Here is a 16941-nt window from a genome sequence, read left to right as displayed (position 1 = left end):
AGGCAAAAAGAGGGAGAGAGGGGGAGATGATGATGAAGGCGGTGGTGGCAGAGAGAAACACTTAGGGTGCGTTTGGTTCGCTGTATTGGATTAGAGGTGTATTGGATTAGAGGTGTATTGAGATTAGAGGTGTATTGGATTAGAGGTGTAATAGCTAATCCACTGTTTGGTTGAATGTAATGGAATAGAGGCGTAATAGTAATCTTGTGTTTGGTTGAATGGAATAGAGGTGTAATAGCATAATGGAAAAAACTAAAATGACTAGAATACCCTTAGCATAAAATTGTTTTGGTAAATGATTATTGTTATTGTTATTTAAATTTTAATAAGATTATTATTATCAGTAATAAATATTTTAATCATATTTAAACATAATTATTATTAAATATATTTTAATTAATAACATATAATTTAATAAAATTCTTATAATTAGCAGAAATTTGTTTTGGTAAATTATTATTGTTATTGTTATTTAAATTTTAATAAGATTATTAATATCAATAATAAATAATTTAATCATATTTAAACATAATTATTATTAAATATATTATAATTAAAATATATAATTTAATAAAATTCTTAATAATTAATATTCTTATATGAATTTACTCAAATCATAATATATGATACTGTAAAATATAAAGTAACATAATTATTATTAAATATATTATAATTAAAATATATAATTTAATAAAATTCTTAATAATTAATATTCTTATATGAATTTACTCAAATCATAATATATGATACTGTAAAATATAAAGTAACATAATTATTATTAAATATATTATAATTAAAATATATAATTTAATAAAATTCTTAATAATTAATATTCTTATATGAATTTACTCAAATCATAATATATGATACTATAAAAGAAAATTTGAAATAATTAATATTAAATATATTTTAATTAAAATATATGATTTAATAAAATTTAAAATAATTATAACTAATAAATTATATTTCCAACTGAAACAAGCCAAACAACATAAGCAGTATTAGAACGGGGATTATTAAATCGACTTTTGTAGTATAAAGTTCCAAAAAAAATTTTCTTTATCTGTAGATAGAGAGAATCATGTTCATAAAACATATAAAATTTGACGTTGATGAACTGCAGTCTCTTCCATTGTTAATGCAGGTTGAAAGGCTTGATTTCAATAGTGTTACGACCTTTGTATTTAACTTCAAATAGAAGTTTGTACAATTGCTCCAATTAATATTTTTTTCTTTGCTTCTATTGGCTGGGTTAGAAATTCAAAACAATATTTTTGAAAGACTTGTATAATTTCATCTGCTCAATAATTGGAAAAACTCAATTTGATTTCTTCCTTTAATTCTCTTTTTTAAGTACTAATTATCAGCAACAGGCAGGGCGATTTAATGTGGTCAAAACAACCACATCAAGCACTCTCATCTCTTTGTTTGCAGCAAAGATGAACTCAACAGCTTCAAACCATGGCAAAATAAGTACAACATATATAACCAAAACAGGATATGCTTTCTTCAATAACATCTCAACTTAAATAACGGAACATTCATATTATGTTCGGAACACAAAATAGGTAACTTATAAAGTACTGAATAAAAAACAGAAGTGTCCACTGCCATGGTTTATGCAAAGTCCTACCAATTCCTCAACGATTGGCCTTGGCAACTCTCTCGATTTCGTCCTTTTTTCTTGATGGCATAGCTGCACAAACAACACGAGAAATGTTCCTACGAGCTTGTGTAATAGTATTTTGTCTTAAGAGATGCTTCACAAAATACTTTGCAGATGATATACTAGCTGTTAACAGAGCAGGTGACCACCAAGTCCTGCAACCAAATAAATGTCCATGCTTAATAAACCGGTTTTATTTATGGATTCTACCAGTATTGCAATCTAGATTCTTCTTCAAGCTTATAATGAACCTTCTTTTATTCGATCCTGAGGCAGCTGAGTTCTCTTTATTGGCAACAAGAATCTGCAAAGTTATCAATGAAGATTATGATAAATCATAACAAACCTAATTTCTATTGTATGTATAGGAACAGATCTCGATAACATTTTCTTACCCGGAAAAGATTAAGAAGGCCTTCAGTTTCATCAAGAAAAGAAAAATCTCCATGGATATATGCATCTGCAAGGCCTATATCAGCTTCTTTCATGATCTGGAGGGAAAGCACATATAATGCTCATAAGCAAAGGTGACAATAGAGTTTAATATTAACAAGTAATCCAACTGAATTAAGAATTAAGTAATGTGTGGTGTGTACCCTCCAGTAAAACTGAGGATTATGCACTTTCAGAACTGTTTTAAGAGGACACTTTTCCATGTTTCCTTTGAAAGTGAAAATTCTGCCTCCTTCCTCTAAGAAACTGATGATAGCCACATGGTCAATTGTGTCAAATTCAAGTAGAAAAACATGCAGTGAACTAACATTGAGTGATTATATTTAAGAACTCACGTTACGCAGCCCATAGATATATATTGTTGAAAGAATTTAGTAACAAAGAGGCGTGCCGTTGTTTCCATGAAAGAGGGTGACATATTCTTTGGACTGTGCAGAACAGAAGAATGCTTTCCCAAGATACCATGTGCAGCATCCATACCAGCCTGAGAAAAAAAGAGCACCTTAGAAACATGCTTTGTGGATTCTTGTACTTTTATTGCAGCCTAAACTAAAGGAATTTATCTTGCTTGTTAAGAGTTGAAAATAAGCAGAAATTACTAGGTAGAGGTACCTTTAGTTCATCCTGATTGAAGTCATAGCCTGAAATAATTGTAAAACAGATACTCAGACGAGAGGCAGTTGACATCGTGTTTTATTATCTTATAATGACAGCTAATGAAGGTTTTAGAACACAAGAAATATAAAAGCACAGCACCATAACAGTAGCAATAATACTTCACAAATCTATAGCTAGTGGAAGAGAACTAAAAGAGCTAGTTTCATCCCTTGATAATTTACTTCTCCCCAAAATTTTGGTCCAAAATGTTAACTAATTTCATGAGGATCTCACCACAGAACCAGATTCCTCTCTTCCCCTGAATCTGACCAAGCTCAAGTGAAGATTTTGATGCAGCAACAGAGGGAATTGCATGGCCAGTCGACCACTTAAGCAAGGTATTCTTCGGGGTATGGTCTGGATTGACAGTCACAAAAAATGGCTCACTTGTTTTCCCAATATACTGTAAAAAGAATAAGAACCACTCAGCATTACTCAAGTTATAACTGGATAAACAACCAAGTATTTTAGTAATTCTGATGAAATAAATGGTATCTGACAAGAATCTTCTATGCTTCCCTAGATGTTAGACAATATTAGCAAACTTAATTTTTTGACATACCTGTAATGCATTGAGCCAGTATGTTAAGAATGCATTATTTTTGCTACTATTGAGAAAATTCAATGCACTCCAAGCTGATTTGTTTTGTGGCATTAAAGTACTATCCCGGTGAAGGAAAATATCACTGCCAACAGAAACAATTGATTAGATTTCATGAATTTTAGTAGCTCACTTTAAATAAACTAAAGAACATGCAAAATAGATTAGATTATACTTGCATATTAATTTTGAGACGTTCGAAGGCAAACAGATCAACGAGGGAGTACAAATTTTAGTACCTGGTAGCATATTGGAAAGCACCCAGTACTCTTGTTTCTTCAAATGTTGCTTGATTTCCTAATAATTTTAGGGCAGTGGGAGCATCAACAGCCATTATGCATCCATTGTAAGTTTCTTGAAAACCATCTCCACAGACCATGGTGGTACCTGTCAATCCATTTATACACAACTATCCTCAGGGGTCTGTAAAATCTGATATGAAAAAGTCATATTTTTCCTGGTAAATATTGAAAGATGGATGATTTTCGAGGCAAGCACTCACCATTATCAGCAGGCAAAACAGATTGTACTTCACAACCAAGTTTAAATTGACAACCTTTAGTCTCCAGCATTTCACTAACCTGATTTCATTGAATTGGATTATACTTTTAATTAGCTTACATCAATAGAACCGTATGTGGAGAGTTTAGGAAACTAGAAAAATGCTCACCCTTTTAACAAAATGTGAGTGCCCTTTGATAGTCAACCACTGTGGCTGCCCAAATTGCTGAAGATGGAAAAGGAAAACAAAAAGATCAACAAACGAAACCGACACATTGAGTTTTATATAGGAAGAGTCTAATGCAAATTAAGCCTACAATATACAAGATAGAATGATAATGCAGGAGAATTGATAATTTATCCCCAAAAAAACCCTAATTTCAACAGACAAAACCCACAATAGTTGAAGAACACAAATCTGTTTTTTGTCAACAAAACAATCATGAGAAAGAAAATTAAAAATCCAAATTAAGTAAAAAAAGAGAAGAAGCACTTGCCGCTTCTGTTGATGTTGGTGAAAGATGCCAATATGAAAGTCGGCGAAAGATCTGAGCGGGTGGAGGTTTGGTTCGGTGGCAACTTCTGTTGATGTTGGGAGGGAGAGGGAGAGGGAGAGGGAGAGGGAGAGGGTGGGGAGAACGATTTCTGCTGGGAAGGGTAAAACAGACACCGATTAGCTAATCCTTTCTTTTGGAAGGGATTGGAAATCAGCGTTGAAGCAGAGAAAATGAGGATTGCGTACGTAACGTAATAGGCCCGTATTAGGGCAATACACCCAACCAAACGTGGGATTAAGTGGGCCCACCAATTAGGGGTGTATTGGCTATGCCAATACACCCAACCAAACATACTCTTAGGTGTTTTGAGGATACCAATTTTAGGGGGAAAATTTAGGGGTTTCAGGGGGAATTTTGGGAAAAACGGCCTCAGTTTTATAAAATACGTCGCTATTGCTTATCTTTTGCGGCGTTTTTATAAATTTTGAAAAAAATGACGCCGTTTTGCTATGCTAAAAATTTTTTATTTTGTTTTTTATAAATTGATTTTTTATAAAGTAAAAAAACCAACTACTCTCAAAATAAATATTATATATTTTAATAAAATGATAAAATGGCTGTAATTAATTATTAAGTTAGAATTATCCAAATTAAATAATTACCTATATATCCATATCAAATATATCAAATGATTTAGATTAAATATTTTTAAATATAAAAGCATTAATTAATTGTATAAAATTGTATCATTTAACAAATCTCAAATAAACCTTAAACCCTAAATTAGCCATTCAATATACATAAAGTCTATCTATTAATATCTCTTAAATAATATAAACTATACTCATAATTTTAATATATTAAAATTATTATTATCTCTTTTACAATTATATAAGAACATATTTAATATATAAATAAAAAACTAATTAATCTAAACCCTAAACCCTAACCCGACCCTTAAATCCCTAAATCCTTAACTCTTAACCCCTAACCCCTAACTCCTAACCCCTAAACCTTAAATCATAACCCTAAAACCATAATCCCTAAATCCATATATAATTATTTGATCACGGCGGGGGCAAGGCAAAACACGTAAAAAACGGGATGGGATAAGATGGGGATATCCTTGGATATAGCTTATATCGATTTTGAAGAACCAAATCTTCACACAATTTTGAAGAACCAGATTAATATTATCTCTTTTACAATTATATAAGAAATTAATTAATATATAAATTAGAAAACACTAGTTAATCTAAACCCTAAACCATAAATCTAAACCTTAAAACCCTAAAACTATAAACCCTTAACACATAACCTCTAAACCTTAAACCCTAGTCTTTAAGCCATAAACATAATCCCTAAACCCATAATCCATAAACCTTAAAATGGTAACACCTAACCCTTAAACTCTAAACCATATACCCTAAACCCTAAACCCTAAACTATAGTGATAATCAATTCAATATTTTTAAATTAATACTATCTCTTTTACGATTATATAATAAATTATTTAATATATAAATTAAAAAATTAGTAATGTATCCAAAAAACTTCAAAATTATTTTAAATAATAGTATTTTAATTTTTCCATTTTTAACAAATATTTTAAATTATTTTAAATCCCTGAGCATTCGAGGCGCTTTATAAAAAATGCCGCTAAAGCCCTGAGCATTAGCGGTACTTTCTCAAAAATGCTGATAAAGCCCTGAGCATTCGCGGCGCTTTCTAAAAAGCGCTGCTAAAGCACTGAGTATTAGCGACGCTTTTTTAAAAACGCCGCTAAAGCCCTGAAAGATAGAAAACATGCTTAGGTTTTTCGCGGCGCTTTCTGGAAAAGCCGCTAATGCTTTTTTTAGCGGCGTTTTCCAAAAAGCGCCGCTAATGCTCGATCTTTAGCGGCGTTTTTTATCCAAACGCCGCTAAAAGCCTGTTTTAGTGTAGTGATTGATTTAATCTTTTTAAAAATTATAAAAATATAGATTATTAAAATGATGAAATTATATTTTTATTATCGTAAAAATTACAATTTAATTTCGACCCTTCTTAAAAAAAAGATTTTAGTTTCGTAACTGAATTATATGTTTCACTAAACTAATAAAATACTATTTATCCGTCCTTGATAAATAGTTCATCATATCCATATGCTCATCATAACGTGCAATTGTATGTGAAAACAGTTTAAAGCAAGAAACCGATATATGTGTAAACGAATAACAAAGTCAATGTTTAAACAAATGAAAACAAGAAATTGAAAAGCTGCCAAAAGTTACAAGCCATTACTTACTCCTTTATTGGACATTTAAATATACCAATTATTCTTCATCTTAAGATTTGTAGTTGATATATGTTTAGGAGAGTTAGGAACGGTGAGATCATCATTTTCCTTATTATAATGTAGTTTAGAAATGCTTACCGAAAGTGTCACTATTTTAATTAGAAGTGAGCAAAATCCGATTTGATTCGAAAAATTCTATTAAAAATTTATATTTTGAATTAAATAGTTCGAGTTATTTGAGTTAATCGAGTTATTCGAATCAACTCGAATAAAAAAATAAAATTTTCGGTTTAACTCGAATATCCGAATAAGAAAAGGCAAAACTACGTCGTTTTGATAAATGTTTACCTTTTCTAAAGTTAAAAGTCAGAATCATTAAGTTATAAGGCAAAACTAGTTGTTTTGATAATTGTTTACCCATTAAGTTAAAAAGTAAAATTATTATATTGTTTATAAAGTTAAATAATCTTATACTTTGTCTACTAGTTAAATAATCGATCCATGTAAACGCAACATTGAGTATCAATAATAGGATTCGTTAACTCAACTTGACTTGACTCGAAACTTTTTGACTCGATTCGATTCAATTCGAAAAAAAATTTAAATTGAGTTTGGTTGTTAAAAAAGGATTGGTCAACTCAACTAACATAAATTTTTTTGACTTGATTCGATTCGACTAAATCAAGTACTCATCCTTGTATTGGTTTAGGTATACCAAACAATTTGATTAACCTTAAATTTTTGTTTTCTTTATTCTTTGCATGAGACAAAATGAAGAAGCTGGAAATAATAATATTTTTGTAAATATAATTCACATTGATGCACATGGAAAGGCCAAAGTAGAGATGAAAGTATGCTCCGCTTCTAGTTTCAATTTTTTCTCTAAATTTGACCATGTTTAAGTATACAATTTCCCTATTATTTTACTAGTTATCAATTTTCAACTTTTTTCTTTTATCCTTTATTATCGCTCTCAATGAAAAGGAATATCTAGGTTTGGCGCCTTTAAACTTTTGAGGTTCTTTCTTTCAATACCATCCATTTTTTGTTTGAGAATAGGGTAAATTTATATATGGTCCCTTTATATTTTTAGGGTAAAAACTTTGTTTTGTAAACCTTATTAGTTTTTTTTTGTCGAAATCAACGTATTTATTGTTGACAGCAATGACTAATCTTCTCTGCGCGAGTGCTTTCTAAAAAAATAAATGACTAGCCATAAAAAAATACTCCATTCTCATGAGCATGGATCAAATGTCCAATTTTATTAATTATTACTACCTTGATTTTGTGTTTATATTAGTTATGAAATTAATACTCATTCTTATGCTTATAATAATAAAATATACAATTAAGCCAGTTCAATAGGTAATATAAGGCTTTTTTTTTACCTTAATATTACATTTTAAAAAATTAAATACTGAAATGGAGTGTCAATATCATAATTTATTAAAATGGCGTATTTCAAATAGTCCTAAGGGGTGAAGGGAGAGATGCCCTCCACCCATTTTTTTTCTAACCCAATGATTGACACATCATTATAGAATGATGTGTTTTTTTTAAACTTTTTTTTAAAGGTGGAAGGGGAGAGATAGGCAGCACCAGGGAAGAATCTGCGACCTGTCAAAGATCGAGGTCCATGAATGTGGAAATATATTCTCAATAGTTCGAAAATTTTCGAGTTACGGAGACCATTGGCCGTTGACTAGGTATCCCACCTAGGTCCTACGGAGTTGATCTCCGAAACAGACGTTGCGATTGCGGGAGGTTCCAGACACTTCATTACCCATGTGCGCACGTCGTTGCAGCTTGTGCTCACGTCTCGATCAATGCTGAACAATATATCGATGATGTGTACACTCTCTAACGCACATTGCATGTATGGGAAAAGAGTTCCCTGTCCTGCGTGATCTGTCTACATGGGAAGTGGCCCCACCGACTTTCAAGCTTGTCCCGGGCAAGCGGTTACGTAGGAAACCGAAAGGTCGCCCGCAAGTCACTAGGATCTATAATGAAATGGACAAGAGGGAGAAAACTGATGGTAAACTTTGTGGCGTGTGCAGAGTAGCTAGCCATAATCAAAGTAAATGCCCGTATCTACCTTACCATATTGGACAATTGTCGCGGTCGAGTCGTGGATGACTAGACTCTCTCTCCCTCTACCCAAAAATAACATTTTTTATACTGGTGCCGCCCATCTTTCCTCTTCCACCCAATTTTTTTTTAATACTAGTGCCACCCATCTCTCCCTTCTGCCCTTAAATTTTTTTTTAAACATATCATTATGTAATGATATGTCAATCATTGGGTCAGAAAAAAAAAGGGTGGAGGGAGGGATTATTTGAAACACCCTATTTTAGTAAATAATGATATTGACACCATTTAATTTTTTAAAATGTAATATTGAAGTAAAAGAGAGGTAACATAAATTATATTTTTAACACAATTTACTTTTTCTAAATATACATAATCTTTTGTTTTACTTTTGACAGTTTAATTTTTATTATTTTTTATAAATGTATAAAATTTGAAAATTAAAAACTTTATTTTATTATAAAACTAATAATAATGCTATATTTATTTATAATATTTATGCTGCCAAAATTACAAAAATAATATATTTTAAATAGTTTTTTTACCAAATGATATAGGATGGCTTTTTTTACCCATATTATACGTTTTTATAGTGAAAAGGAGGAATCTGCATTTTTAAATTTTGAGGGTTATTTTTTAAAATTATGATTAAATAGATATAATATGTAAATATTAAAGGCTAAAATAGTTATCATATTCATTTTTAATTGCTACATCACCCTTCCGTTTGACATTTAACTGCACTTAACGAAAATGAAATAAAAACAATCTTGATTGATTTGGTGACCAATTTTTTTTTAAAAAAATCATAGTTGATGACAAAAAAAAGGGCCCATAATTAAATGATCTGTAGTGTAATTTACCTTGTAATTATTTACTGATGATGCATGAGACTCTTGAACCGACGGTACATTAAATAGTAATCAATTTTTTTATATATTTTAAGCCATATATTCGGGTTTGAAATGAGCAACATTGACCCTCTATGTACATGTGTGCATGTACAAATTAAGAAAATAGTTTAAGTTTATTTGGTCTCTATTATGAACTTATATCATGACATATCTTCATCATTTTGTTACCATAATATTTTCATTTATGTTGACACATTTGTAGGCAAAGTTCATTCTGTGGACAATAACCATAACTTCATATACTGTTTCATTGTCAAGTTTACTTATTTTTAGAATTAGCAAATTTTAGAACAAAAACATTGGACTATCAATTTTGAAGATATTTGGATGAGTTAAAGCTCAAAACATGAGGACTAATGGAGTTAAAATTGAAGACTTGAATATTGGTTTCTTGCAGATTAAGTCTAGTTACTTGCGGAACAAGTAAAGTCACATTTTATAGTTGAAGACTTTGTATTACACCGAGATTCTTATGGAAGTTTATTTTAGGATAAACTATCAAAATAGTCACTTTTGTTTTGTTTGCCTGAGGTTACATTTTAGTCAATTATGTTTGAAATGTTACGTTTTAGTCACTTATATTATCGTGTTGTAACATTTTAGTTACTAAGCCGTTAATTATCGTTAATGGTGTAACGATAAGCTGATATAGCACGTTAAATCATCATGTCAAACGAAAATTGTAGGTTAAATTCTATAATTGGTCCCTATATCTTTTTCATTTTCAGCAATTTAATTTTTTTCTTTTATGTTCTTTGAACTTTCTTTCTTTCTTTTCTTTATTTTTCATTCTCTTCTGCTTCTCCCTCTATTTTTTCCCTTCTTCATTTATTTTAACATAGTTTTTCTATGTTTTCCATTTGTTAAAACTAGTCCACAAGCTTGCCTTACTTGAAAAAATTAAATTGTTCAAAAAAATAAAAGTATAGGGATTAGTTTTAAAAAATGACAAACATAGGAAAACTACATTAAAATAAATGGAGAAGGGATGAAAACAGAAGGAGAAGCAAAAGAGAATGAAAAATAAAGAAAAAAAAGAAAGTTAAAAGAACATAAAAGAAAAAAAATTAGATTGCTTAAAACAAAAAAAATATGGGGACCAATTGTATAAATTAACCTAAAATTTTTATTTGAAATGATGAAATGTGCCATGTCAGCTTACCGTTAACGACAATTAACAGTTCAATGACTAAAATGTTACAACGTGATAACGTAAGTGACTAAAATGTAACCTTTCAAACATAAGTGACTAGAATGTAACCTGATGTAAACAAAAGTGACTATTTTAGTAATTTATCATTTATTTGGTGTTGTTTCTTAGCTTTACTTTATAGAAAAATGTTTAGATTATCGCTCTTATGTAAGCAAAACTTAAGTAGTATATAAGCTTAAGTTTTGTCTAGGTTAAGGTGACCATTGAGAGTAACCGAAAGATGAAGAGTGTGATAGAGCACAAACTTGTTCAAGTTAGGAATGTGTATGTGTGCAATGATTCAGTAAGTAATTAAGAGAGTCTCTTGAGTTGCAAAGCTAAGCTTTTTAGGGGGAAACTTAGTGGGTGAGTGATCTAGTCTTTGTACTATGGTGAGGTCACTAAATTGATGAGAGTTAGATCAATGTTAGGACTTAAATCATTAGTTGTACCGTGGGAAAGATAGTGGATTATTGCTCTGGGTAAGACCCCGCAAACACAAACTAAGATTAAATTGCATAAACAATCTCAATATTGATATTTAATTTTTACGCAGTTTTAATTTCAATAATTAGTAAATTCAAGTGCACTGAAGCACATTTATCGTCCTATTTAAGGTTTGAGAGAAATTATGGATAGTTTTAAGCATTGTATAAAAAAACATTTTACTCACTTTGTTATAATAATTCGATTTCAACTCTAAATTTATTTATTTAATATTTAAATTTATTTTAAAATATTGAAAATAATTTAATTTTAAAAAGCAATCATTTATTTTATTTTACTATTAAAAATAAATATATAGTGTATTTAAAATTATTGGTATGCATATAGATTATAAATCAATTTAAAACCATATCCCATCCTTAACAATTATGATTAAATTTAAATTTTGTAATTAACAAAAATTAAAGAAAATATTACTATTTACTATAATTTAAATAAAAATTAATTTTTATTATTAATTAAATAAATTATTTAAAAATTTTTATAGAAATCCCAATAGGAAAATGTTTTTTCATCATAAAATTTATTATTTATTTGTTTTAACTCAGCTCTGAATGTGGAATACTAACTTGGTCTTTGCTGAAATTCTAGAAGCGGACATATGCATCTGTTTCACATAGTTACTGTGATATTTTTTTAAAAAAAAATTTCCCAAAGTTTTTATAAGATTATATCTTTATATTCGTATTTAGACATTGAATAACAAATATTAAAAACGAAACTCAAGGTTTTTTTTAAATTTTATATTTAAAAATAGTAAAATATTTATTTTAATCTTCGGAAATTTATAATTTATTTTTTACCTAAACAATAATAGTCCTAAATTTTAAATTGATTTTTTAATAGAACGATTACGATATATAACTTCTATAACTATTATATTATTTTATTTAAATTAATAAATCATTATATATGGAAAAATTCGACGTAAATTAAATCCCTACATCATGCAACCTTTTTTTTTGCACATATTTCCAAAAATGATAATTTTAAATAAATACATATACATATATATACATATAAGCAATATTGTAAAAGTCAAATGAATCCTGTTGATACCAAGTTAGAATCATGGTTATTGATGATAGTTCACTCGGTTGGCAAAGAGACATAAGATGTGTTGCGGGTGCTTGAGAGAGAAAGAGAGAGATCCCCAAACCTTGATCTCTAGGGATCTTATAAAGGGCATCAACAACCTTTCTCGAGATGCCACTTGTTGGTCTCTTGTTAGTTTTGTATTCTTCAAATCTCAGTTGACCAACATCACTTTCTCCTAAGTATATGTTGTCCTGTCAAGATAAAGAGTAAATATGGTGTGTGAATATGTTGTCCCTGTTAGAGGTGTGTTTCACATAGTATGTGCTCACTTGCCGTGGGTTTGTGAGGTAAAAGGTCCCTAGGTTCTAGTCAACAAGATTTGGTTTTCGTGAGTTTCTGGCTCAGAGAGTAATCTGTAAGGTTGGCAGGTCACGAGGTGGGCTCGCTAGGTGTAGCTATAAAAATAATTGCCATTCAATCAAAGGGGAGGTTATAAAGTGACCTCTCTTGAGATGTGGGTGTTGTCCATTGCCTCTATAATGTTTATCTTTATTGTTGCAAAGAGATCAATGATACTAGTGAGTGCTTGTTTGTGCAAGCTCTAGGTTCCCTTTAGGGGTGTAGTTGTTTGGACTTAGGAAAAAGTCGCTATGTATCATAGGTTTTCAAATTGTGATAATATTTGAAATTTAGAAAGTGTTGATCGATAAATGAGGGAGTTAAGGTAAAATACGCATGACAGTTGTTGAAAAGTTTTCAATATATATATAGTGTTCCAATAGTTGCAAATGAAACTTTTGGCCAAGAGTTGTCACTATTCATAGAGATGAATTATGTCTCTTGTTATCAAAAGTTATGACATTTAATTATTAATAGAGAGTCAAATTATTCAAGTAGATATCTATTGAATAATTACGTTTATTGCCAAAAGATGTGACTATCCATTTGGATAGTTATGTCTTTATGAAGAAACATAAGAACTCTTATAAATAGGAGTCAAAATTCTTTTGTTTGGAACACCAAAATATACGTGGAGGCGAATGGAACCTTAAAGAAAGTGGCATTGATACATGCATTGAAGCCTTCGTTAATTTCTCATAAGTACATTTTTAATCCCTGCGCACTAACAGTTGTCACAACAAGTATCACACCATTCACCCAATCCAATCGCCAGACCCGAGTGATAAGATGCTACAGCCAATTATAGATCAGAATACACAATACATAATTCAAATTTCAAATTACATATTAACCTATCACATATAAACATGTAAATCATGCAATACAATCAAATCAGGATTAAATCGAGCTTACTAAAGCTTTATAATTAATCTGGCATCAATCAAGGACCAGATTGAAACTATTACAAAAAGATAGGCAAATTTGAAAAATAAGGGTCACACGATCGGGTCCTATGGTCGTGTGAAAGGCTGAAGTCGTGTGAGGGTGGAGACATACAACCGTGTGGATAGACCGTGTAACAGATTGAGCCCGTGCGGAGCTGAAGTCACATGACCGTGCGAAAAAACCGTGTAACTCTCTTAGGTCGTGTAAGTCAATTGTGTAAATAATCAATAATAGTCACACAACCGTGACGCCGGGCCGTGTAACAACCTGATGCCATGTATTAGAATCGTGTGTGGCACACAGCCGTGTGGTACAAAAAGTGACCTTTAGGTCCTAAAACGTCCCTGAACATTTCACATATGCAAAACATGACCTAAAGTGCTATAAAGCCTATTCAAACTGCATAATTCCTTAATGTATCAATCAATTTACCACACTTTTAAACTATACCAATATGCCACAATTGACACATCAATAAAGCAACAAAACATACATCAATTCAATCATTCAAGTATCCAAATTGACTCAAATACAACCCTATAAATATGTACCAAATTTGTCAAGCAATCCAGTCATTATAAGCATAACATTCATCATTTCTCAACTACTTATTTACCACACCCATTTCATATCATACTATCGACTCACCATTCAAGCATTTAAACATATATACCCAAACCATTCCATAAGTTACCATCAACATGGATCATTGCCATCACACATATATACACACAAGTATTAGCTTTTCCAAATTAACCACTTAACAAAGTTTCCACCAAAATTATCATTCAAAATATAAATCACATTCAAGATTGACCAAAAACAATCACCTATATACATGCCACAAAATTGAACTTTAAACAATTAGAAGATTATTAAATCAACAACATGATATGTGAGCTTCTCGACAATCCGTCTGACATGTTCCGCAAGTTGACAATCTACAAGAAAAAGGGAAATAAGGGAGTAAGCATTACAAATGCTTAGTAATTTTACATTTATTAAAATAAAAACTTACCTCATTTTATGAATTTATACAACAAGTTATTTAACTTGACGATTTTGCCTAAATCCGATAACCCTATATCAACAAAGTGAGTTCATCCCCTAACCAATTCATTTAATAATTTGAACATTTAGCATTTCAAATAATTTTAAACCAATCGCATGAAAATCAACAACTCAATACCATTTAGAACATTCACATCAACATTTCAATTCACAAATACAACTAAAAGTCTCAATAGTATACATGTATCAATGTATACAAGCTTCAATTAATCAATCTAAAGATTATATCGTATCATTTCATTTTGTTGTCAATAGTACATCCAATTTCAATATAATGGAAGTCATTATTCCATTTTATTGTTCGAATTCTGCAACAAATTCATATATTTATCACGTTTCCATTTTGGCCCTTCGGTTGGTATATCCAATATTCATATATATCGTTAATAAACTTTGTATTACCATATCACAATTATCAATCCAGTTTATATCTCACAAGTCAAAAATCACATTATTTTCCATTTCATATCTATTTGCAATCTCAATTATCAAATAACACTTTTCAATTTAGATTTTGAATCTCATGATTGCGAGGACTCTATCATCATCGTTTCAATTATACTTATCTAACTTTTACCATTTATTCCCCCTATTAACTCGACTCGGACTTGGATGGATACACGAATCCAACCAACATATTAGTTGACACCTAGTGCCTTATCGGATAAAGCTGAAGTAAATAGTTTGCGCTCAGTGATCGTTAGTAAATTTGACACCTAGTGTCTTATCGGTATAACCAAAGTAATTTTGCACCCAGTGCCTCATCTACTCGTAGTCGAAGTAACCTTAAACTCTTTGTATCCTGTGGCATGCCAACTATATCCGACTCTGCCTGAACAATTGAAGGGTAACCATTTTCAGTTTATATTATAAGTCAATTTCTCAATTCAATTATATATGTTCAATAGTAGTTCTTCAATACATATCAATATAGCAATATAATCTTCTCAATACAAAATAAATTTTGTATTTACATCAATATAGAATAATCTCAAATCAATTCAATTTAGTCCTTACCATAAACAATTGATCAATTTCATACCAGCACAATTCAAGCAATTATAATCAATTATCAATTCATTTTTACTTCAAATATCAATTCATCATTTAAAGTTATAACCATCAGCTTAACATTTTTCTATGTTTTAGTTCAAAACTCATCCGCTGTACCAAATTTTGCACAATTCAAACTATTATCAAACAAATACAAATTCACAAATCAAACATAAAACAATTTAAGTACAATTATAATATGTGAACTTATCTGATCAAAACAACAACAAACAATTCTCTAAGGACTAATCAACAAAATTTTTCATTTCTCTATTTTTTTTCAATTTGGTCCAATTTTCAATCTATTCAATAATTCAATTCAATTTGTCAATTCCAAACATCTTATTTCATCCTATTATAAGCATATGTCAGTTTAACTTTATTGTTTGAATGCCCCCTAAATTTTTGCATTTTATTCAATTTAATTCCTAAAACTAAAACTAATATAACTTTCACATTTGAACTTCATTTTTGTTTTTGATTTCAATTATGTCCTTCTACAACTCTAAAACCTAAATTTACAAAAATCTCATGATAATCTCATCAACTTTTCATTTTAGCCCCTATATGCAAAACTAACAAAATTTACTTAAAAAATTAGTCTTTAAACATATCTAAGCTTATAATCAAACTATTAAACATCAGAAAGTTCAATTTTTATCAATGGTAACTTTATAAATCTTTAACAGTTTTGAAAATGGAGATACAAGTTAGCTGGACCCAATTGCAATGATCTCAAAAACATAAAATTTATTAAAAACGGAATTGGAAAAGCTTACCATGCAAGGTTACCAAGCTTGGTCGAATCTTGGCTGTTCAAAAATGGCTTCCTTGGTGTTTTAGTTTTGGTTTGAAAAAGAAGAAATGAAAATGGATGATAATGACACTTATTTGTTTTACTTAATTATAATTTTTACTTTATAATTGATTATTTTTAACAAAAAATACAATTTTTCCAAGCCACAACCATCCACTTTAAATAAAAATGGTCAATTTGCCACTTGGACGCTCAAATATTTATTAATTTATCCTTTCAACAAATAAAAATTAATATTGATTAGCTTTTATGGTTTTT

At 30.1% G+C, this 16941-nt stretch overlaps 1 protein-coding gene across 1 annotated transcript; it reads right to left on the bottom strand.

Annotated features, from left to right (window-relative positions):
- Positions 1 to 1485: 1485 nt before the first annotated feature.
- On the bottom strand, positions 1486 to 4185 carry LOC121213552 (uncharacterized; the record flags this gene model as incomplete). Its single annotated transcript, XM_041086343.1, has 11 exons — positions 1486 to 1821; positions 1918 to 1970; positions 2062 to 2157; positions 2263 to 2365; positions 2455 to 2603; positions 2732 to 2760; positions 3011 to 3179; positions 3339 to 3462; positions 3617 to 3764; positions 3880 to 3958; positions 4048 to 4185. Coding segments are annotated over 11 exons (1269 nt in total), but the record flags the coding sequence as incomplete, so codon positions are not given.
- Between the last annotated feature and the right edge of the window lie 12756 nt (positions 4186 to 16941).

This window comes from Gossypium hirsutum, chromosome D01 (genome assembly GCF_007990345.1).
Source record: "Gossypium hirsutum isolate 1008001.06 chromosome D01, Gossypium_hirsutum_v2.1, whole genome shotgun sequence".
NCBI classification, from domain to species: domain Eukaryota; kingdom Viridiplantae; phylum Streptophyta; class Magnoliopsida; order Malvales; family Malvaceae; genus Gossypium; species Gossypium hirsutum.
Note: the sequence above shows the minus strand (reverse complement) of the source record. Positions and strands in the feature narration are given on the sequence as shown.